This window comes from Scyliorhinus canicula, chromosome 1 (assembly GCF_902713615.1).
Source record: "Scyliorhinus canicula chromosome 1, sScyCan1.1, whole genome shotgun sequence".
In the NCBI taxonomy this organism is placed as follows: domain Eukaryota; kingdom Metazoa; phylum Chordata; class Chondrichthyes; order Carcharhiniformes; family Scyliorhinidae; genus Scyliorhinus; species Scyliorhinus canicula.
Genome location: NC_052146.1, coordinates 212754498 through 212779648, shown reverse-complemented (window position 1 = coordinate 212779648; position 25151 = coordinate 212754498). Strand labels below are relative to the sequence as shown.

The 25151-nt window shown below is 49.5% G+C and overlaps 1 protein-coding gene across 1 annotated transcript in view; it reads right to left on the bottom strand.

Annotated features, from left to right (window-relative positions):
- The window catches only part of cnrip1b (cannabinoid receptor interacting protein 1b), a 35442-nt gene extending 11438 nt beyond the window's left edge, over positions 1-24004 (bottom strand). Inside the window, exons 1-2 of the mRNA XM_038807135.1 lie at positions 23595-24004; positions 22568-22712 (exon numbers count right to left, since the gene is read on the bottom strand). Of these exons, the coding sequence (XP_038663063.1) occupies positions 22568-22712; positions 23595-23773 (324 nt within the window). The 5' untranslated portion in view covers positions 23774-24004. The remainder of the gene's footprint in view (positions 1-22567; positions 22713-23594) is intronic.
- Positions 24005-25151: the final 1147 nt, after the last annotated feature.

Below are 25151 nucleotides of genomic sequence, written 5' to 3'. Positions count from 1 at the left end.
TGTGGATCTTCCAGGACTGGAGTGCGGAGGTAGCTAAGCGGAGGGCCGGGTTCAACCGGATGAAGGCGGTGCTCCATAGACAGAGCGTGAAGTTTGGCATGTTGCAGCCGGCGCGTCTGTGGGTCACCTACAAGGACCGGCACCATTATTTTGAGTCCCCGGAGGAAGCGTGGGCCTTTGTGCAGGCCGAGAAACTGGACTCAAACTGAGGGTCCAAGATGGGGGATTTTGTATGTAAATGCAATTGTGTTTGATTTTTGCTCTGGAGGGGGGGGGGGGGGGGGGGTTCTCTGTTTAATGCAAGATGTGGGTTGGCTTTAGGGTGGGTGGGGAGATGTTGTTATGTCTTTTTGTATGGGTCTGGTGGACGGGTTCGGGCAGGGATGTAAACGGGGAGTTCGGGGAGCTGGTGGGGGGGACTGACGATGGGAGTTGCCTAGAGGAGGCGGGGTTGGGAAGGGCGAAAGCGCGGGCTTTTCTCTGGTTTCCCGCGCTGTGGGATGATGGGGGCGGAGTCAGGGCTGACAAGCGCGGGCCGTTGCTGGCTGTTATTTTCCCGCGCAAGACCAGGGGGGGTGAGGAGGGCCTGATGATGGTCACGAAGGAGGAGGAGTAGTCCCACGTGGGGAGGAGTCGGAGGTATGGCGGGAGTCGCTCCAGGACTGAAGTGCGGAGGTAGCTAAGCGGAGGGCCGGGTTTAACCGGACGAAGGCGGTGCTCCATAGACGGAGCGTGAAGTTTGGCATGTTGCAGCCGGCACGTCTGTGGGTCACCTACAAGGACCGGCACCATTATTTTGAGAACACCTCCGTGTTCTCCCACTTGCTGCTCCGCTCCTTCTTGGCCCACCGGAGCACGGACTCAGAAGTTAGCTGGCTCACGGGAGTGCTACGAAGGGAGGGGAGCTGCTAGGAGGTGTCCTAGCCTTGGGGGGGGGGGGGGGGGGGGGGGGGGGGGGGTACCGGGTTGCTGCTGAAATGGGCAGGAAGGAGCAGGAGGATGCAGGGGGTGCTGGTGGGGGGGGGGGGGGGGGGAATTGCCGCCGTGGGGAACTGGCCGAGCGGGGGACGCTGGCCAGTGGTGGGCTGGGGATGGGTTATGGCTAATCGGCAGGGGAGGGGGGCAGGGAGCCCTCTGATCCGGCTGATAACCTGGAATGTGAGGGGGCTGAATGGGCCGGTCAAACGGGCCCGGGTGTTTGCGCACTTGAAGGGGCTGAAGGCGGATGTGGCCATGCTCCAAGAGACACACCTGAAAGTGGCGGACCAGGTTCGGCTGAGGAAGGGATGGGTGGGCCAAGTATTTCATTCAGGGCTGGATGAGAAGAGTAGGGGGGTGGCGATCCTTGTGGGAAAGAGGGTGTCGTTTGAGGCGTTAAATGTGGTGGCTGACAGTGGCGGGAGGTATGTGTTGGTGTGGTAAGCTGCAGGGGGAGCGGGTGATGTTGGTGAATGTTTACGCCCCAAATTGGGATGATGCAGGGTTTATGTGGCGCATGTTGGGCCGCATTCCGGACCTGGAGGTGGGGGGCCTGGTCATGGGGGAGGACTTCAACACGGTGCTGGATCCCCCATTGGATCGATCCAAGTCCCGGACGGGTAGGAGGCCAGCGGCGGCTAAGGTGTTGGGGGGATTTATGGATCAGATGGGAGGGGTGGATCCCTGGAGGTTTGCGAGGCCAAGGGCCAGGGAGTACTTGTTTTTCTCCCACGTGCATAAGGCCTATTCGAGGATTGATTTTTTTGTCCTGAGCAGGGGGCTGGTTTCGAGGGTGGTGGATGTTGAATACTCTGCCATTGCCATTTCGGATCATGCCCCGCACTGGGTGGACCTCGGGCAGGGGGAGGAGAGGGACCAACGTCCGCTCTGGCGCTTGGAGGTGGGGCTGCTGGCAGATGAGGAGGTGGCCGGGAGGGTTCGGGGGTGTATTGAGAGGTACCTTGAGGACAACGATAACGGGGAGGTCCGAGTGGGGACGGTCTGGGAGGCATTGAAGGCGGTGATTAGAGGGGAGTTGATTTCCATCCGAACCCATAGGGAGAGGGGGGAGCAGAGGGAGAGGGAGAGACTGATAGGGGAGATGGTGAGGGTGGATAGGAGATATGCGGAGGCTCCGGAGGAGGGATTGCTGGGGAAGAGGCGTAGCCTTCAGGCCAAGTTCGACCTATTGACTACCAGAAAGGCGGAAGCTCAGTGGAGGAAAGCACACGGGGCGGTGTATGAATATGGGGAGAAGGATGCTGGCACACCAGCTCCGAAAGCGGGACGCGGCCAGGGAAATTGGGGGAGTGACAGATAGAGCTGGGAAGGTGGAGCGGAGGGGGGTAGATGTTAATGGGGTCTTCAGGGACTTTTATGGGGAACTGTACCGGTCTGAACCCCCGGTGGAGGGGGTTGGAGTGGGGTGCTTCTTGGACAAGCTGCGATTTCCGAGGGTGGAGGAGGGGCAGGTGGAGGGACTGTGGGCGCCGATTGAGCTGGAGGAGCTGGTTAAAGGGATAGGGAGCATGCAGTCGGGGAAGGTGCCGGGGCCGGATGGGTTTCCGGCCGAATTTTATAAAAGGTATGCGGACCTGTTGGGCCCCCTGTTGGTCCAGACCTTTAACGAGGCAAGGGAGGGGGGGCTTTGCCCCCAACTATGTCACGGGCGCTGATTTCCTTGATCCTGAAGCGGGACAAGGACCCTCTGTAGTGTGGGTCATATAGGCCGACCTCGCTGCTAAATGTAGACGCCAAGCTGCTGGCAAAGATCCTAGCCACAAGAATAGAGGATTGCGTGCCGGGGGTCATTCATGAGGACCAGACGGGGTTTGTGAAAGGAAGGCGGTTGAATACAAACGTACGAAGGCTCCTCAACATTATTATGATGCCGGCTGTGGAAGGGGAGGCGGAGATAGTGGTGGCATTAGATGCGGAAAAGGCCTTTGATAGGGTTGAGTGGGGGTATCTGTGGGAGGTGTTGGAAAGGTTTGGGTTTGGGGAGGGGTTTGTCTGTTGGGTGAGGTTGCTCTATGAGGCCCCGATGGCGAGTGTAGCCACGAATAGGAGGAGGTCGGAGTACTTTCGGTTGTACCAGGGGACGAGACAGGGATGTCCCCTGTCCCACCTGCTCTTTGCGTTGGCAATTGAGCCCCTGGCCATGGCGTTGAGGGAGTCAGGGAACTGGAGGGGCCTGGTGCGGGGTGGGGAGGAGCATCGAGTGTCGCTTTATGCGGACGACCTGTTGCTGTATGTGGCGGACCCGGTGGGGGGGGGGGATGCAGGAGGTGATGAGGATTCTTAGTGAATTTGGGGGCTTCTCTGGGTATAAGCTGAACCTGGGCAAGAGCGAGTTGTTCGTGGTGCACCCGGCGGATCAGGAGGGGATTGGTAGGCTCCCACTGAAGCAGGCAGGGAAGAGCTTCAGGTACCTAGGAGTCCAGGTGGCAGGGAGCTGGGGGGCCCTGCAGAAGCTCAACCTCACAAGGTTGGTGGAGCAGATGGAGGAGGAGTTCAAAAGGTGGGATATGTTACCGCTGTCACTGGAGGGGAGGGTGCAGTCCGTTAAGATGACGGTGCTCCCGAGGTTTTTGTTCCTGTTCCAGTGCCTCCCCATCCTTATCCCAAAGGCCTTTTTTAGGAGGGTCAACAGGAGTATTACGGGATTTGTCTGGGCGCATGGGACTCCGAGGGTGAGAAGAGTGTTCTTGGAACGGGGCAGGGATGGGGGGGGCTGGCGCTGCCCAACCTCTGTGGGTACTATTGGGCTGCCAACGCAGCGATGGTGCGTAAGTGGGTAATGGACGGGGAAGGGGCAGCATGGAAGAGGATGGAGGTAGCGTCCTGTGTGGGCACGAGCCTGGAGGCGCTGGTAACGGCTCTGTTGCCGCTCCCTCCAACGAGGTATACCACGAGCCCGGTGGTGGCGGCTCAAAATTTGGGGGCAATGGAGACGGCATAGGGGAGAAGTGGGGGGCTCGATGGAGGCCACGATACGGGGGAACCATCGGTTTGTCCCAGGGAGCATTGATGGCGGATTTCTGGGCTGGCACAGGGCAGGGGTTAGGAGGTTGAGGGACCTGTTTGTGGAGGGGAGGTTCGCGAGCTTGGGGAAGTTAGAGGGGAAGTTTGGGCTCCCCCCGGGGAACATGTTTAGGTACATGCAGGTTAGGGCGTTTGCCAGGCGGCAAGTGGAGGGGTTCCCCTTGCTGCCCCCACGGGGGGGTACGGGACAGGGTGCTCTCGGGGGTGTGGGTTGGAGGAGGGAGGATTTCGGACATATACCGGGTAATGCAGGAGGTAGACGAGGCCTCGGTGGAGGAACTGAAGGGTAAATGGGAAGAGGAGCTGGGTGAGGAGATTGAGGAGGGGACGTGGGCGGATGCCCTGGAGAGAATGAATTCCTCCTCTTCCTGTGCGAGGCTTAGCCTAATACAGTTCAAGGTGCTGCATAGGGCCCACATGACTGGGACGAGGATGAGTAGGTTTTTCGGGGGCGAAGACAGGTGTGCTAGGTGCTCGGGAAGCCCAGCGAACCACGCCCATATGTTTTGGGTGTGCCCAGAGCTGGGGGAATTTTGGAAGGGGGTAGCAAGGACGGTGTCGAGGGTGGTGGGATCCAGGGTCAAGCCAGGCTGGGGACTCGCAATATTTGGGGTTACAGTGGAGCCGAGAGTGCAGGAGGCGAAAGAGGCCGGTGTCCTGGCCTTTGCGTCCCTAGTAGCCCGGTGGAGGATTCTTCTTCAGTGGAAGGATGTGAGGCCCCCAAGCGTGGAGGCCTGGATCAATGATATGGCGGGGTTCATCAAATTGGAGATGGTGAAATTTGCCCTGAGGGGATCAGTACAAGGGTTCTTTAGGTGGTGGAGCCTTTCCTGGAATTCCTGGCGGAACGGCAGGGAAATTATAGGCCGGCAGCAGCAGCAACCCGGGGTGGGGGGGGGGGGGGAGGGGGGTTTTTGGTTCGGTGGGAGGGAGAACTGTGGGCGCAATTCTCCGCAAATGCGGCGAGTCGTAAAGGCTGCCGTGAAACTGGCCATGTTTCACGGCAGCCTCCGCGCCCCCTCCCGGGACCCGATTCTCCCCCCCGGGCGGGGCTAGCAGCGCGGCCCCGTGAAGCACAGCATCGCGGGCTTAGCGACCGTCGCTAAGCCCGCGCGCCAAGCGTCACGGCGGCTGACGCGCACGATGACGCCAGCCGCGCATGCGCGGGCCGTCATGCCCCTCAGCCGCCCTGCGGACTGATCCTGCGGGGCGGCGGAGGAAGAAATAGTGCACAGGTATCGGACCCGCTGCCCGTGATCGGTGCCCAACGATCGCAGGCCCATGCCACCCTTGGCACGGCCATGGTGCGGCCATGCCAATCGGTGCCATGGTTGTCCGGGACGACACTTTGCGGCCGTTTTCACGAACGGTGAGAGCAGGTGTGTTTGCGTTCGTGAAAACGGCCGTAAAGGCCTGGGAACTCGGCCCATCGGCCTGGGGAGAATCGCTGTTCGCCGTAAAAAACGGCGAGCAGCGATTCGTGTCGTGGGGCGGCCGTGGGGGGGGGGGGGGGGGGGGATAGGGGGGGGGTGGGAAAAATGTCGGGAAGGCCCTCCCGCTATTCTCCGACCCATCGTGGGCAGCGGAGAATCGTGCCGTGTGTACATGGGTTTGTGGGATGTGGCGGGTGTTATCTCTTTCCTTTTTGTTCTTTGCTTTTTTTTTTCAGTTGCTTTTTTAGTTGGGTGGGTGTTATTCTTGGGTTTTTACCATGGTTGTTTTGTTAATATTGTTTTGTTGTTTATATTTTATGAAAATCTTAATATAAATTATTTTTAAAAAAAATTTTGCACAATAATCTCCGATGCGGGACTTTGTCAAATGCCTTCTGAAAGTCCAAGTATACCACATCGACTGGCTTCCCCTTGTCAACTGTACTGGTTATATCTTCAAAGAATTCCAACAGATTCGTCAAGCATTATTTCCCCTTCATAAATCCATGCTGATTTTTGACTGATTCTGCCACTGCTTTCTAAATGTTCTGCTGTAATAGTTAGTGTTAATTGAATGTTAGTTGTATTTAACTGTTGGCAAGTGGTGGGAATTAACTGGACTGTCACTTGTGCCCCTATAAATAAACACAGACTAAAACCAGGGTTGTTGGGTTAGGAGATATATGCTTGAAATGTGTAACTCAGTAAATAAATGTACCAGTGTGTAAAGATTGGCTCCAATACTATTTCTCACCAACTGACTTTCTCATATACAACGGTTGGAGGAGAGAAAGGCAGTGCTGACCTTAAAGACCTCTCAACTGAACAGACGAAGGACCTCCTAGGCTGATTCTGCTGTGTGGCCAATGGCAATCGACAATAATTTCATGGTCATCAATAGACTTTTCCAGATTTTTAAAAATTCAATTCAAATTTCACCATTTGCCATGATGGGATTCAAAATTGGGTTTCCAGGGCATTACCCTGGGTCTCTGTCATACCGGTCCAGTGACAATACCACTACAACAGTGCCACCCTCCCTGTCAATACTACTCAGGATCTTAAAGGTCTTGATCAAGTCGCCTCTTACCCTTCTAAACTCTAGTGGATACAAACCTAACCTCCCCAACCTTTCCTCATAAGATGACCTGTCCATTCCTGGTATTAGTCTAGTAAACCTTCACTGAACTGTCTCTAACATATTTAACTCTTCCCTTAAATAATGATACCAATACTGTACACATTAAGGAGACCAATACTGTGCACAGTTTGGTATTGTCTTCATAACTCTAGGATCTCTGTAAACTCAGTTCAATCCAAGCCAATGGGATACAATTATCTTTTGTTTGCTGGTTCTAAAGTCCTATGTTAAGTGGTCTTGCACCATCACTGCAAACATAGTTTCTTCAGCCCAATAAACAACCCTTGATTTTGCAATCAATTGGCAATGTTACTCAAAGAGTAAAGCCGCCATAGTCCCAGATGACCATAGGCTGCTTTCCCTGTTGAGTGGGATAGGTGACTGGTGGTGATTTAACCTGAGGGTCACCAGGTCTCAGGCGAGGGGCAAGGTTGAGAATCTGTGATTAATGTATTAATAATCTCAGCCGGTACAGGAATTGAGCCTGCGCTGCTGACCTTTGCCTGCATCACAACCAGCTGTCCAGCCAACTGAGCTATACTAGGCCCCAGCTGAAAGAATCTGGACAATGGCTGATGTGGAAGTTGCTGATTATCAGAGGATAATTTCCTGAGGTTGGGAATGCGACACATTGTTACTCTGCATTCAATCTTGTAAAGCTTAAACTGAAATTGCCTGATGCTGACACAATCTCGTCAAAATGAAAAACAAAATCCATTTCATTGCAGTAAAGATCTCAATTTGAAAATTAATTTACTGAAAACTTGCTCTGCCCCAAACCTAAAGTCTTGATTTAAGATGCATTTCATTAAATTGGTTTGCATCGCAGCATAAAGAAATATAAATTACACAAATTACATTACAGTTTAACGCAACCTTCAACAGTACAAGATGGCAAGACCATTATTTTATTTGCTGCACCAGGTTGCAATAGCAGGTGGTCTGCTGTGTAAAATGAAAGTACTGTTTCTCCTTCCGCAATAAATTACTTTCAGATTTTCAATAAAAATAATTTCAAAAAAGAAATGTCTCAAACCTTTTGGAATATTCCCACTATAGCAGACTATACTAGAAACATTTACATATTTTCCATCTAAATAAATGCAAAAATTCCTTTGTGCAGACCCTTTCCTGGCAGCACATCTCACAATGCCCATGGTTTCAGTGATTTACAGCAGTCGGAATTCCTCACTGTGCCAATCACTGCCACAAAATTCCATCTGCACTGACATGAAAAATTATTTCAAAAGCCCAGGAAAAACATTATCTGATACACATTGCATCAAATAAATATCTCTCCCTCCCCCATGCCCTATGTTATTAACAACTCCTTGAGATGTACTTTAAACTCTACCTCAACATACTACAATAACTTAAATGATAACTCAGTTTACTGCACTCCAGTCAGCCTTGGCACCAAAAAAATGCAATGCCAAAAATCCCTACAAATTCCTCCATAGTTCACTTTTACAAACAAGCAGTCACTTTCTGCAATCAGGCAAAATATATTTAGTAGACTCATCTCTCCCTTCTGCAAATGTCAATTGAAACAAGGTCAATTATTAATTTTGAAACCGAGATTGACAGATTCTTGTCAGCCAAAGATATTAAGGGGTTTGGGTCAAAAGTGGGTATTTGGAGTTTGGCCAGAGTTCAACCGTGGCCTCATTGACTAGTGGGCTTGAGGGGGCGAATGGCCTCCCCGATTGGTATATTGGAGTTCAGGAAATAATTACACAGAGTTAGATATATTTTGACGGTTTTATCTTTTGCTGTTTATTTCCCTGAAGGACCGAATGAATTGAGTCAAGTTTATTGCAGTGAAGATTATACATGGTTAAGGAACAAAAGAGCAGGAGGAGGCTATTCAGCCCCTTGGACCTGTTCTGCTATTCAGCTAGATCATGGCTAATCCTATCTCAGAACTCCATAGACCTGGTTTGATACCATCAGGCTTTAATGCTTTTGCTGAACAAATATCTATCGGTCTTGAAATTTTTACAGTTGACAGCACGGTAGCACAAGTGGATAGCACTGTAGATTCACAGCAACAGGGATCCAGGTTTGATTCCCCACTGGGTCACTGCCTTTGCGGAGTCTGCACGTTCTCCCCGTATCTGCGTGGGTTTCCTCCGGGTGCTCTGGCTTCCTTCCACAGTCCAAAGATGTGCAGGTTAGGTGGATTGGCCAAGATAAATTGCCCTTAGTGTCCAAAAAAGGTTAGGAGGGGTTATTGGGCTATGGGCTTAAGTGGGTCGGTGCAGACGCGATGGGCTGAACGGCCTCCTTTTGCACTGTATGTTCTATGTTGACCCCAAGCCTCAACAGTTTTTTGGGAGATAGTTTCAGATTTCTACCACCCTTTGCTTGAGGAAGTGCTTCTTGACATCATCCTTGAATGGCTTGGCTCTAGTTTTAATGTTATACCTGTTTGTTCTGCACTCCCCCAACCAGAGGAAATGGTATTTATCTCTCTATCTCTCTGCCCAATCAACTCCTTGATCATCTCTGTTTAAAATAATGGGCTGAATGGAGTGAACAGTCTTTCAATTAACATAACTAAAACAGATGATCTGGTCATGATCAAATTGCTGTGTGTGGGAGTTTGCTTTGCGTATATTGTGTTTCTGAGATTTAAACAGTGACTACGCTTACAAAGTACTTAATTGGCTGTAAAGTAGATGGTTGTGGAAAGTGCTATCTAAATGTAAGTTTTTCTTTCTTTAATACATCAATCTACTCTTCTTTGAACAGCAACATTCATGATGGGTTGTTTCAGGCGCTATTTTGTGAGTTTTCATCACAATGCTGGTGGAAGGCATTGGACGTCGGTATCCGGTAAATTTCTCGAAATCAATTGCTCGAAAGCTAATTGCTCGAAGTCAGTTGCTCGAAAAATTATTTCTCGAACTATCAATTGATCGAATGATAGATTGCTCGAAAAGCAGTACTTCAAAAAAGGAATACCCAAGATGAACAAGGTTCATTACATAAAAAAGCAACTAATATTTGTAAGAAAATAAAAACAATGAATTGGTAATTAACGTTTAAATATTTATTAGTGATCGTTTAAAGAATGAATGTCGGCTTTCGAGCAATCTATCTTTCGATCAATTGATAGTTCGAGAAATGATTTTACGAGCAATTGACTTCGAGCAATTAGCTTTCGAGCAATTGATTTCGAGAAATTTACCTGGAACCGTGCGGGGCATGGTCTGAGATAGTAATTGCCGAATAATCCGTGTTCTTTACCTCCCCTATACAATCCCTGCTTAGTACGAAGAAATCTATCCTAGAATATACTTTATGGACGTGCGAGTAAAACGAGTAGCCCCTTCCTGTTGGCTGTCCATCTCTCCAGGGGTCCACTGCCCCCATTTGCTCCATAAACCCTTTCAGCTCCCTTGCCATTGCTGGACGTCTACCCGTTCTGGGACACGACCGATCCAAAGCCGGGTCAAGGACCATTTTAAAGTCCCCCCCCATTATTAGTCTGCGAGAGTCCAGGTCCGGGATCTTCCCCAGCACTCTTTTAATGAAGTCCACGTCATCCCAGTTCGGGGCATATATATTCACCAGCACCACTCTTCACCCCTCCAGTCTGCCCCGTACCATCAGGTATCTGCCCCCCCTGTCTGCGGCTATGCCCTCCGCCTCAAATTGCACCCGCTTGTTGATCATGATTGCCCTGGACTTCGAGTCCAAGTCCGAGTGGAAGACCTGGCTAATCCAGCCCTTCCTTAGCCTGGTCTGGTCAGACACTTTCAGATGTGTCTCCTGCAACATAATTACGTCCGCCCTCAGAGCCCGCAAGTGCACGAACACCCGCGCCCTCTTAACCGGCCCATTCAGTCCCCTGACGTTCCAGGTGATCAGCCTGGTTGGGGGGCACAACCCCCCCATGCTGATCAGCCATAGCCTTTCTCAGGCCGGCCTCCGGCCCATGCGTCGCGCCATTCCTGGCTTGCCCGTTGGCTGCCTCCACCTTCGACCTCCTTTCCAGTGCCTATTTCAAGTCCCTCCCACGTCGGCAGAACAACCCCCCCCCCTAACATCCCCCGATACCCCCACCCCTGCCATTCACTGGCTGCGACCTTCCCCCCCCACCTGACTCCCTTGACTAGCCAATCTGCTAGCCCGGTGACTCAACACTCCGGCGCCTTCCTGTCTCATTCCCATTGTTTCCCAATCCTCCTCCCCACTCCCCGGCGCCCCATCCCCCTCTCCAACCCACTGGAGCAAACTCACTGGCACAGGAAGGCATGGACATCAACAAAACAAAAAACAAAAAACCCCCAACCCACGTCCTTGGCCCCCCTTGCTGACCGGCCCCCCTTCGTTACCGTTCCGGCTCCAGTGTCCTCCGCGAGCTGCACAAAAAGCACAAATCCGCCCAAAAAGGAAAAAACAGGAAAAAAAAGGAAAAAACAAGAACATAAGAGAAAAAACAAACAAACAAAAAAAACCCAAACCAATGTCCATGAACAAAGGAAAGAGTCCCAAATGTTCCGCTTGGCACCTTTGACCCAGCAAACCGTTGAGCAGCAGTCCAGGCCCATTCAGCGTACCTTCCTACGGTAGTCCTCGGGCCCTATTTCGCGTCCGTGGGGCCTCTTTTCGGGACCAGCCCCTGATCCCTTGCAAAGTCCATCGCTTCTTCAGGCTCGGAGAAGTAGTGGTGTTGACCTTGGTGCATGACCCATAAACGAGCCGGGAACAGCAGACCAAACTTCACGTGCTTCTTGAACGGCACCTCCTTGACATTCTTAAAGGCTGCTCGCCGCCGAGCCACCTCCTGGCTTAGGTCCTGGTAAATGCGGAGGACACTGTTGTTCCACGTGCTGCTCCTGGCGCTCTTTGCCCACCGCAGCACCCGTTCCTTGTCCACGAACCTGTGGAATCTAATCACCATCGGGCGGGCGGGTCCGCCCGGCCGCCCCTGCCTTGCCTGCACTCTGTATGCCCCCTCCAGCTCCAGCGGTCGCGGAAAGGCTTCGGCCCCCATCAGCTGCATCAATAGGTCTGCTACAAACGCTGTGGCATCAGCTCCCTCAGCCCCCTCCGGGAGGCCTCAGGTTGTTCCTGCGGGCTCTATTCTCCAGCTCCTCCACTCTGTCTAGCAGTCTTCTCTGCCGCTTCTTCAGCCTGTCAACTTCTAGCGCCGCAACCGTCTGCGCATCCGCCTGCTCCTCCACCGCCTCTCCCAGCTCCTTAACTTTAACATCTTGCGCATCCAGCCTCTGGTTCAGCTGATCCACCGCTTTCTGGATTGGGTCCAAGCTGTCCCGCTTCACCGCTTCAAAACTGGACTTCATTTTTTTTAATAAATGTTTTTATTCAGTTTTCATATTTTATATTGAACAAATTACAAATTGTTAGGAGAGAAAAAAAAAAACAAACACGCAAAAATTAACATACATATTTACAGGTAAGCATCTTCGTAGTAGTAACTGCGCCCCCCCCCTCAACATGTTTATTTAGTTTGGTTTTGGGCCTTAGCTAGCCATCGAACCCCCGTAACGAACCTGTAGCCCCCCCCCCCCTCCCGCTACCTTCCCCCGACTATTCTTCCTCTTGTACATTGGCCACAAATAGGTCCCGGAACAGTTGCATGAATGGCTCCCACGTTCTGTGGAAGCCGTCGTCCGACCCTCGGATGGCAAATTTGATTTTCTCCATTTGGAGAGATTCCGAGAGGTCGGACAGCCAGTCCGCAGCTCTGGGCGGTGCTGCTGACCGCCAGCCAAACAGGATTCTACGGCGGGCGATCAGGGAGGCAAAGGCAAGGGCGTCCGCCCTCCTCCCCAGGAATAGATCTGGCTGTTCTGAAACCCCGAAGACCGCCACTATCGGGCATGGCTCCACCCTCACTCCCACCACTTTGGACATAACCTCGAAGAAGGCTGTCCAGTACTCCACGAGTCTGGGGCAAGACCAGAACATGTGGGCGTGGTTGGCCGGGCCTCTTTGGCACCGTTCACATCTGTCTTCCACCTCCGGGAAGAACCTACTCATACGGGTTCTTGTTAAGTGGGCTCTATGTACCACTTTTAGTTGCGTCAGGCTGAGCCTTGCGCACGTGGAGGTGGAGTTGACCCTATGCAGTGCTTCGCTCCAGAGTCCCCACCCTATCTCCATCCCCAGGTCGTCCTCCCATTTCCTTCTTGTTGCGTCCAGTACGGTGTCGTCCCTATCTACCAGTCGGTCATACATGTCACTACAGTTCCCTTTCTCTAGGATACTTGCGTCCAGTAGGTCTTCCAGTAGTGTCTGTCGTGGCGGTTGTGGGTACGTCCTTGTCTCCTTTCGTAGGAAGTTTTTGAGCTGCAGGTACCGTAGCTCGTTCCCCCCAGCTAGCTGAAATTTCTCTGTCAGTTCGTCCAGTGTTGCGATCCTGTCGTCCGTGTATAGGTCCCTGACTGTCAGTGTCCCCCCGTCCTGCCTCCACCTTTTGAAGGTGGCGTCAGTCAGTGCTGGTGTGAACCTATGGTTGTTACAGATGGGAGCCCTGTTCGACATTTTGGTCAGGCCAAGTTGCTGCCGCAGTTGGTTCCAGGATTGGAGGGTGGCTGTCACCACTGGGCTGCTGGAGTGTTTTTTGGGTGGGGATGGGAGTGCTGCCGTGGCGAGGGCCCGGAGGGAGGTTCCCATGCAGGAGGCCTCCTCCGCACGCACCCACTCAGCTTCTGGCTCCTGGATCCATCCCCTTACTCGCTCGGCTGTTGCTGCCCAGTGGTAGAATTGTAGATTCGGGAGGGCTAACCCTCCCCTGGTTTTTGTTTTTTGTAAGACCTTCTTTGGGATCCTAGCATTTTTACCCCCCCATACGAACGCCATGATGAGTTTGTCCAGCGCTTTGTAAAAGGCCTTGGGGATGTAGATCGGAATGGATCTAAACAGGAAGAGGAACCTGGGCAGTACGTTCATTTTGATCGTAAAACTGGACTTCATTACCTGGAGCATGTTATCCAGCGCCTGCTGGATTGCTGAGTCCGGGGTCCGTGTGTCCGCCATCTTAGGTTCCAGGTAAGTTTCTTCATGTCCTTGTCTCTGTCCCTTTTTCTCTCTTTTCCTCTGCCTCCTGGACTCCCGCTGTTCCAAGTGTCGCAGCCCGCTCCTCAGCACCTTCGCTGCCGCCTTCCTTCAGGTCCGTGGTCCTGCTATCGCGGCGAATCAGCTCCTAAACGCCCGCCGGAGTGAGAGCCCGCTGAATGTGCGGCTCACTCGGACATCGCCGCCACCGGAAGTCCTTGGACTCTCTCTTTTGATGTATTTAAAGAAGCTCTTACTGTCCATATTTTTTTACAAATCTTGCTAATTTACCCTCATAGTTTATCTTCTCACACTTTTTTAAATCATCTTTTGTTGGTTTTTAAAACTTGCCTAATCCTCCGGCATATCACTAATCTTTGACACATTGTCTATTTTTTCTTTCAGTTTAATACTATCCTTAACTTCCTTGGTTAACCATGGTTGATCCCTTCTATCCTAGAATCCTTCTTCCTCACTAGGTTATTTCTGTGTCGTGAGTCATGAACTATTTTCATAAATGTCTGTCATTGCTGATCAGCCATCTTCTCTGCTAAACCCCTTTTCCAGTCCACTCCAGCCAACTCCACCCTCATACCTTTGCAATTGCCCTTATTTAAGTTTAGTATGGTGTTTCTGGCCCACGTTTCTCACGCTCAAACTGAAAGCTAGATTCCACCATGTTATGGTCAGTTTCCTGGGGGATCTCTTACTCTGAAATAGTTTACAAAACCTGCTTCATTATACATAACCAGATCCAAAATGGCCTCATTACTGGTTGGCTCCATAACATATTGTTCTTGGAAATTGTCCCAAATAGATTCTATGAATCCATCCTCATGGCTACCACTGCCAATTAGATTTTCTCAATCCACATGAAGATTAAAGTCACCTGCGATTAATGTATTGCCTTTTTAGCATGCCCTCATTATCTTCTGAGTTATTTTCCATCCTTAAAATAGCTACTGTTAGACTGCCTGTAGACTACTCTCACCAGTGTCTTTTCCCTCTTGTTATTTCTTACCTCCACCCTAATGATTTCTCCCACTTGTACTGCCTTCCATCAGGCATATTGGAAGGATTTGGAGGCTGATAATCGACCTGTTTGGCCACATTGAGAACACACCGTCCGAGCCCTGAAGTGGGACTTAAACTCAGAGATTCTGGCTCACTGTCCCACAAGACGTCCAAGGTTCCAGGTAAATTTCTCGAAATCAATTGCTCGAAAGCTAATTGCTCGAAGTCAATTGCTCGTAAAATCATTTCTCGAACTATCAATTGATCGAAAGATAGATTGCTCGAAAGCCGACATTCATTCTTTAAACGATCACTAATAAATATTTAAACGTTAATTACCAATTCTTTCAAAGCAATTCACTCTTTAAACGATAACTAATAAATAATTAACCGTTAAACACCACTGCTAAATACCATTAATTCTGGAAACCTCGAACCCTCAAGATGGATATAAGTTTCATAGCGAGCGAAAAAGGAAAGAAGAAATTGTGTTTGGATGGTCACCTATATATTAAGGACAAAGCGGTAAACAATAAGATATATTGGAAATGTGAAATGTCCAAAACAAGAAAATGTTGTGCGCGTGTTATCACTATTGATGATAGTATCACGAAACAAAGTGGGAATCACAACCATGCAGGAGACGCTGCTGGAATTGAAGCTACTAAAGCAATGGAGAAAGTGAAAGAACATGCGATGAATAGTCGAGATACACCGCAATATATTGTATCATGTGCCTCAATAGAGGTAAGTGGTGTTGCAGCTGTGAAGCTCCCTTCAGTAGAAAATGTGAAAAGAACCATACGCAATACACGCGCAAGAAAGAATGTTGGACATGCTTTGCCTACTAGTTACCTCGATCTTGATATCCCTGAAGAGTTTACAAAAACCAGCAAAGGAGATTTATTCCTTATTTATGACTCTGGTCCCACAAATGGTCGTATATTAATTTTTGCAAACCAAAAGAATCTCGATATCTTAGTACGTTCGGAGCACTGGTATGCTGATGGAACATTTAAAACTGTGCCCTCGATTTTTGCTCAATTGTATACAATACATGGTGTGAAATCAGGTAATGTTATACCCCTTGTATATGCACTGCTACCTAACAAGACTGAAGAAACGTATAGGAAGTTCCTGATGGCTTTAAAAGGAAAAATCCCTATATTCCAGCCATTGACAATAATGATTGATTTTGAAATGGCCATGGTTAAGGCCATAGAACAAGAATTTCCAATGTCTAAATGTCGTGGGTGTTTTTTTCATTTTTGTCAAACCCTTTATAGAAAAATTCAAGGAAGTGGCCTAAAGCTTATATACGACACCAATGCCGAATTTGCTTTTAAAGCTCGTCTCTTATCTGCATTGGCATTTATACTGATACCCAATGTTGTGGCAACATTTGAATCTTTAACTGGAAATGAGATTTTTCCAGATGAACTTCAAGGACTAGTGGATTACTTTGAAGATACGTGGATTAGTCGGCCGTATAGACACAACCGTAGACGTACTCCTATATTTAAACATGAAATGTGGAACTGTTTCGATTACGTCAAAGAAGGATTGCCGAAAACGAACAATTCTATTGAGGGATGGCACAAACAGTTTCCAACATCAACTAAGTGCTTGCCATCCGTCGATTTGGAAGTTTATAGATGGCTTAAAGCGAGAGCAAAGTTTACACGAGTTGCAAATCGAACAATTTGTGGGAGGTGTGAGTACAGCTGTGAGCAGAAAAAAATACCGTGACTGCGCACAACGATTACAGGATATTGTATCAAAATATAACGAAACGGGAAATGTAGAAGAATATTTAAGAAGTGTTGCACACAATATTGCATACTAATGGAGTAGCCAACATATATTGGCAATCCTGAATTTTAACTTTATTTTTTTCTTACTAAAATCTTTTAAACTTTTTATAAATTGTAAAGACTAATAAAATTATGAATTGTAATTGTTGGTATTATTTATTGAACCAATTAATTGTTTTTATTTTCTTACAAAAATTAGTTGCTTTTTTATGTAATGAACCTTGTTCATCTTGGGTATTCCTTTTTTGAAGTACTGCTTTTCGAGCAATCTATCATTCGATCAATTGATAGTTCGAGAAATAATTTTTCGAGCAACTGACTTTGAGCAATTAGCTTTCGAGCAATTGATTTCGAGAAATTTACCGGATACCGCCCCGCACTGGGTAGACCTGCAGATCGGGGGGCGAGCTACCAACGCCCGCAATAGAGGCTAGATGTGGGACTGCTGTCGGAGGAGGGGATCTGTGAGAGACTTCGGAGGTGTATGCAAAATTACCTGCAGGTGAATGACACGGGGGAGGTCTCAGCGGAGACCCTGTGGGAGGCGCTATAGGCAGTAGTGCGGGGGGGGGGGGGGAGCTGATTTCAATTGGGGCCCACAGAGCCAAGGCAGGCAGAGATGGATAGATTGGTCAGGGAAATGGGTCAAATGGATGAAGAGCACGCGGAGTCCCCAGGGGAGGTTTTACTCAGGGAGAGGCAGAGACTACAGGCAGAACTGGGGGCACTATCCATGAGTAGGGCCGTGGAACAGCTTAGGAAGGCGAGGGGCGTGGTGTACGAGCATGGGGAAAAGGCTAGCAGATTGTTAGCGCAGCAACTCAGGAAGAGGGAGGCGGCCAGGGAAATAAGTAGAGTGATGGATAGGGAGGGGCGCAAAGTGGAGGACCCGGCAGGATTGAATAAGGTATTCCGTGACTTCTATCGCAAGCTGTATACTTCGGAGCCGCCGGAAGAACCGGAGGAGATGAAAAGGTTTCTGGACGGGTTAACATTCCCAACAGTTGATGGGGGGGCGAGTGGAAGAGCTGGGGGCCCCGATTAGAGTGGAGGAGGTACTGGGGGGCCTAAAGGCCATGCAGTCGGGGAAAGCCCCGGGGCCGGATGGATACCCAGTAGAGTTCTATAGGAAGTTTTCTGAGCTGGTGGGCCCGGTCTTGGCGAGGGTTTTCAACGAGGTAAGGGACAGAGGGACCCTGCCGTCGACAATGTCGCAAGCCACTATATCACTGATATTGAAGCGGGGTAAAGACCCGGAAGCGTGCGGGTCCTACAGGCCAATCTCCCTGATTAATGTAGACGCCAAGCTCCTGGCAAAGGTACTGGCTGTTAGAATAGAGGACTGCGTACCGGAGGTGATTGGGGAGGACCAAACTGGGTTCGTGAAAGGTAGGCAGCTGGCGGCCAACCTGAGAAGATTACTTAATGCGATAATGATGCCCCCGGCGGGCAGGGAGGTGGAGGTAGTGGTGGCGATGGACGCCGAGAGGGTCTTTGACCGGGTGGAGTGGGACTATCTATGGGAGGTGCTCAGACGGTTTGGGTTCAGGGAGGGATTGGTGGATTGGATCATGTTATTATATCAGGCCCCGAGGGCCAGCGAAGGACTAACAGAGAAGTGTCTGAGTACTTTAGGCTATACCGTGGGACCAGACAGGGCTGCCCGCTCTCCCCGCTGCTGTTTGCGCTGGCCATAGAGCCGCTGGCGATTGCGCTGAGAGCCGCAGAAGGATGGAAGGGAATGGAGAGGGGCGGGGTAGAACATAGGGTCTCTCTTTACGCAGACGACCTGCTCCTGTACATGTCGGACCCAGTGGCCGGGATGGGAAGTATACTGGGAATGTTGAGGAAGTTCGGCCACTTTTCAGGATACAAATTAAATACGGCCAAGAGTGAAATGTTTGTGGTACAGGCAAGGGGCCAGGAGAACAGATTGAGAGGGCTACCGTTTAGGCTGGTTGAGGAAAATTTCCGGTATTTGGGAATCCAGGTGGCACGAGACTGGGGCAGGCTGCACAAGTTAAATTTGGCCAGGGTGGTGGAGCAAATGAAGGGAGAGGTTCGGAGATGGGATGCACTCCCGCTGTCGCTGGCAGGGAGGATGCAGACTGTAAAGATGACAATCCTCCCTAGATTTCTGTTTGTTTTTCAGTGCCTCCCAATCTTTATCCCACAGTCCTTCTTCAAAAGGGTTAACAGGATGATCATGAGCTTTGTCTGGGCGGGAAAATTCCCGCGGGTGAAGAAGGCGATGTTGGAGAGGAACCGCAGCGAGGGAGGGCTGGCTTTGCCGAGTCTGATTAATTATTACTGGGCGGCCAACATCGCCATGATAAGGAAGTGGATGGTGGGTGCGGGGTCTATTTGAGAGCGGGTGGAGGCGGCTTCGTGCAGGGGCTCCAGCTTGGCAGCCCTAGTCACGGCTCCTCTACCGCTGCCGCTGGCCAGGTACTCCACCAGCCCGGTAGTGGTGGCGACCCTGCGGATATGGGGCCAGTGGAGGAGGCATATAGGGGAGACGGGGGCGTCGGTTTGGACGCCAATTTGCGACAACCATCGGTTTGCCCCCGGGAGTATGGATGGGGGATTTCGAGCATGGCGGCGGGCGGGAGTGGGAAGGATGGGCGATATGTTCCTGGAAGGGAGCTTTGCGAGTTTGAGGAGCTTGGAGGAGAAATTTGGGCTGGTAAGGGGAAATGATTTCAGGTACCTACAGTTGCGGGGCTTTGTTCGTAGACAGGTCCCATCCTTCCCACGCCTCCCGCCAATGGGGATCCTCGACAGAATAGCCTCTAGGGGGGAAGAAGGGGAGGGTAGAGTCTCTGATATTTATAAGGTGCTCATGAGGGAGGAAGGGTCCCAGACGGAGGAACTGAAACTTAAATGGGAGGAGGAGCTAGGCGGGCTGTGGCCAGAGGCCCTGAGTAGGGTAAATTCCAGGCTCGGGCTGATTCAATTTAAGGTCGTTCACCGGGCCCACATGACGGTGGCTCGGATGAGCAAATTCTTTGGGATAGAGGACAAATGCGCTAGGTGCGCGGGAGGACCAGCGAACCACGTTCACATGTTTTGGGCATGCCCTAAGCTTAGGGGGTACTGGGAGGGATTTGCGGGCGTTATGTCCCGGGTGCTAAAAACAAGGGTGGCGATGGGTCCAGGGGTGGCAATTTTTGGGGTTTCGGAAGACCCGGGAGTCCAGGGGGAGAAAGAGGCCGATGTTTTGGCCTTTGCTTCCCTGATAGCCCGGCGACGAATACTATTGGCGTGGAGGGACTCAAAGCCCCCGAAGACTGAGTTGTGGCTTGCGGACATGTCGAGTTTCCTGGGTATGGAAAAAATTAAGTACGCCTTGAGGGGATCTGTACAGGGGTTCGCCCGGAGGTGGCAACCATTTATTGACTCTTTGCGGGAGAGTGAGCGCCAGCAGGGAGGGGGGGAGGTAGAGTAGATAGAGTAGGAGGGATAAAATGGCGGGTAGTACCGGTGGGAGAGGAGCGGGCTTGTGCAGTATGGAGTATTGAATGTACGTGGATGTTTGCACATTTTTGCCTTTTTTGCTTTCTTTCTGTTGATGTCTGTAACTGTTTACAAAGCCAAAAACTACCTCAATAAAATTGTTTATTAAAAAAAAAAGAGAGAGTCCAAAGTGAACATTAGCCCTTTAGAGAATAAGGTAGGGAAAGTAATAATTGGGAACCAGGAAATGGCAGAGGAGTTAAATAAATACTTTGTGTTGGTCTTCATGGTGGTAGACATTAATAACATTCCAAAAATCTGAAATAGTCAAGAAGCAAAAGGGGGAGGAGATGAATACAATAACAATCACTCGAAAAAAAGTACTAGGGAAACTAATTGGGCTTCAGCCAAAAAGTCCCCTTTACCTGATGGGTTGCATCCTGGGTTATTAAAGGAAGTAGCTACAAAGATAGTGGATGCACTCGTGGTCACCTTCCAAAAATGCTTATTCTGAAAAAGTCCCAGAGGATTGAAAACTGCCAATGTAACACACTTATTCAAAAAGGGAGGGAGACAAAAACAGGTAACTACAGGTCAGTTACTTTAACTTCTGTCATTGGGATAATATGATAAAGGATGTAATAGCAGAGCATTTAGAAATGCATAATATAATCAAACAGAGTCAGCATAACTTCATGAAGGGGCAATAATGCCTAACAAATTTATTAAAATTCTTTGAGGTGGTAATGAGCAGGATAGATACATGGAACCAATGTAAGATACTTAGATTTCCAAAAAAGCATGTGATAAGGTGCTGCACACAAGGTTACTTAATAAGATGAGTCCATGGTGGTGGCAGTACATTATCATGGGTAGAGGATTGGGTAACTAATAGAAGACAGAGTTGGGATAAGTGGGGCATTTTCGGATGGGGCAACCTCTAACGAGTGAAGTACCACAAGGATCAGTGCTGGGGCCACAATTATTTACAATATATATTAACGACTTGGTCAAGGGAAATTAAAGTACCATTGCAAAGTTTGCGGCTGACACAAAAATAGGTGGGAAGGCAAGTGGTGAGAATGACACAAAAAAGTCTACAGAGGGATATAGACGGGATAGATGCATGGGCAAAAACCTGGCAGATGGAATATAATGGAGGAAAATGTTAAGTTATGCACTTTGGTAGGAAGAATAAAGGAGCTGAATATTATTTAAATGATGAAAGACTGCAGAAAACTGCAGTTCAGAGGGATTTGGGAGTCCTTGTGCATAAATCACTAAAAGCTAGCCTGCAAGTTCAGCAGGTCAAAGGGAAGGCAAACTGAATTTTGGCCTTTACTTCAAAGTAATGCAGTACAAAAATAGAGAAGTCTTGCTAAAGCTATACATGGACCATACCTGGAATACTGCAAATGATTTTGGTCCTCTTATCTAAGGAAAGATATACTGGCATGGGAGGCAGTCCAGAGAAGGTCCACTAGGTTGATCCTATAGAGGGATTTTCATACGAGGAGAGAATTAGGAGGTTGAACTCATTGGAGAAAAGTGAAAGGTGACTTTATTGAGACATTCAGGATTCTCAGGGGGGCTTGACAGGAGAGATGCTGAGAAATTATTTCCCCTTGTGGGAAAGTCTAGGATCAGACGGCATAATCTCAAAATAAGGGGTTTCCCATTTAAGACAGAGATGGGGAGGAATTTCTTCTCTCAGAGGGTAGCGAATCTGTAATTCTTTACTGCAGAGGGCTGTAGAAGCTGGATCGTTCAGTGTGTTCAAGGTTGAGAGAGACATATTTTTAATCAGTAAGGGAATCTCGGGTTATGGGTATAGGGTGGGAAAGTGGAGTTGAGGGTTATTTATCACATCAAATCAGTCATGGTCTCATTGAATGGCAGAGCAGATTCAATGGGCCGAATGGTCTACTTCTGCTCCTATGTCTTATTGTCTTGTTGAGTTTCCTGGTCAGCAGAACCTCAGAAGACCGCTGCAGCACGTTACCGAGCATAATTATGGACCAACCCAATGGAAGTCCATGGTAGGGTAGGGTACCTGAAGGAGGAGGTTCTGAAGGGCACAATTTTGGCTCTATAAGGGGGGAATCTGGCAGGATTTCAATGGCGCATCACATAAAGGAAAGTCCATGAATAGCAATAGATAAGAACATTGATTATTGAGATCCTGCTATCCAAACAGCAACAGTAAAAGGCTAGTCTTCCAAACCACAACCCTGCCTGCCATTAATCTTCTCCCACCCTACTTTTGATGGATAGAATGATGTCTTATTTTTTCACTCTCTGAATTCAATTATCTCAGAGAATATAGGGAATTGTTATTTTATGAATGCAGAATGTCGCAAAATAATTAATGGAAAATCTAGTATCCTCCGGAATGAAAAACCTCAGAGGGAGCTGGATCTCTGGGAAATCCACAATTCCCAATGCAACACCGAATGGAAATATCTATCAATGTGAAAGAGAAACCGGCCTTTTATTAATTTCAGCACTCTCTGCCCCCCCCCCCCCCCTTAACATTATCTGTTTCCTCTTGCTCTAACCAAACTGCATTTAGTAAATGTCAAAATTTAAAATCAGAGACAATAAACGGACACTGTAGGTCTGGATTGTGCCTTTAAATCTTGTTTTTATTTTACCTGGATATGAACTTGCAGGGGTTGGCGCTCCCCGCTTTTGGTGTGAGCCACTCCTTCAGTGTCATAGATGCCGGTGTAATCCACCACTTGCGGGTCCCTCGATTTCTCTTCTAAGGGAATAGGCACTGCACCGATCAGCATAGACCTGAAATCAAACAAGACCCTCCCTTCAGCTAATGCATTGCCTTTCAAACAGCTTTACTCATATCACCACAAGTCAGCCGGGCATGTGCAAATAAAAGAAGCCAGATCTGAGATTATTGTGCATTTAGGATAAAAGAGCAGGCCCCGACCAATTTAAGAGCCAAAGATATATGTACTGATCTTGACTTGTGCAAAGTGTTAATAATGAATACCATGCAGGCGAGGCTATATATTACACATTTGACAAGCAGAATTGGTAAATATTTAATGAAATAAAAGCAGATTCTCCACTTTGCCTCAGCAAAGCAGAGATGATAGAGAGGGAGGTCTTTGTGGAGACAATGTTAAATTGCCCATCAGGATGTTCACAGCTCGCCTTGGCTCAATGCCCTTTGGGTACCTACAGCCTGCTTTCCAACCTTGGACCTTCTGTCCTTTATTAAACAACCAGCCATTGGATATAGCACAACAGCCATTGGTGCAAATGCCCACCACATAATGCCCAGCAGTTAAAAACATCTTTAGAAGGCGGCTGTGTAGCATTTTCTTTTCGCAGTGTTTCTGTTATCAAACGAGAATCGAGCGATTTAATCGGCCCTCTAGATTGGAGGAAGTGCTGATAATTCGATATGAGTTTTAACCCGCGCCTTGGAAGGTTAGCATCTTCTGCAGGAAGCTCAAAGCCCCAGGATAGGTTTTCCCAGGAATGCTGTCACCCTGAGCAAGGCAGCACAGGGGGAGGATAGGTGCAGCCTCCTGCAGCAAATTGGAACAATGGAAAAAAGCCCCATTTGGAAACAGCAGAGTGGCTGCCCCCCCCCCCCCCCCCCCCAACTCTGGGAAAGCTCCCCCCACCCCCAGCAGCCTCGTCTTCCATACTCACTTGGCTGACACCACCCCTGGTTTCAGCAGCACTGTGATCTTGTACTTGGCCCCCGTGAGCAGTTTGATGGTCCGGTTCTGCCCGAATCGCTGGCCGTCCACTTTGAAATACACGGGACCGTCACCGGGTTGGATTTTCAGAGAGACGGCGATTTTCACTAAACTGGGAATTTCGCCCATGGTCGGGGCTAGGAGGAGCTGGGCGCCTCAATGTTGGCGGCGAGACAGGCGAATGGCACTGAACGGGCTGCCGAAAGGAGCTTCTGGCTTCTTACCCCATGCGCTGTGCAGCAGAGCCAGTAGAAATCCTTCAATATCTGCCGACTGTACAAGCAGGACTGCAAACATCAACCCGGCAGGGCTAAATCCACACTGGTTGCAGACATAATCCCTTGCTGCAATACACAGACGTCAGCACTACCCTGCCAGGCACTGCCTCATGAACTGCAATTCTTGGGAGCTGCAAACATGCCGTGGTGCATTTAATACCCTCATCTTTATACATTTTGTGCAAATGCAAAACCCTGTCACTTACAATACAGGCACTTTGCGAATGAGAGGTTTCTGAATGAATATTCACAAACCAATCAAATATATGTCAATGATATGTACATTTCTGGCTCCATTGATGCTGCCTCAGTGCTTCTCAGCATTCATTCTTTTTATTCCAGATTTCCAACATCTACAGTGTTGAATATGTGTTGAATATAATCCACTATAATCGCAGAATGAGTCCTTTCCATTATATATGAAGGTCAAGTATTAAACATCCATGCATGAAGAACTTGCCCAAAGGTTAACCAAATGTATTTTAAAAAGCTTTGCTTTAAAGCTGATATATTAGTAAAAAAAACTATTGCAGAAAAGGTGCTTTTCCCTGCCTTTGTCACCGACATATAATCCCAGGCCACGGGCCGGATTCTCCATTGGCTGATGTCGAAATCGCAAAATGCGATTGGGCAAAGAATCGGTGCCGATGCGAAAATCATGGCAGGCGGCAATTTGAAGCCAAATCGCAATTCTCCACCTCGACAGCAGCGTCAATGGGTCCGGAACGTACGTACAGTAAACACCATTTGCATGTTATTAGCGGGTATTCTCCGACCCCAGGAACTAGCTGCCGTCCAGATGGGTTCTGGGGTTCTGGAATGGATAGTCCCATCGATTGTGGAGATGCAGTAGCAGAGCCAGGGATTGCAGGAGGGGCTGTCGGTGAGCATCCAGCACCGGCAGGCGCAGATGGAGGAGTCCAACGCGTGCAGTTTCTGTGCCGAGTTCCCGATGGCGAGGTTCACTTGTGCTTTTAGAAATTGTGAAACTGGCATCGTGGCTGATGGGGAGAGAGAGGAGGTAGCACACAGAGACGTGAGTGTGGGCTGCCAAGCTGGACGGGCAGGATGGGGTAGGGGGTGCCTGCCAGGGTTGGGTAAGGTAATGGTGGAACAGGCCGCGTTGCTAGGGTGACCCGCACAGGACTGGAGCAGTGTCCAGGCATAGATCACCATTGTCGCGGCCTGCAAGGCAGCCATCTTGCTGCGCACCCCACTGACAACCCACC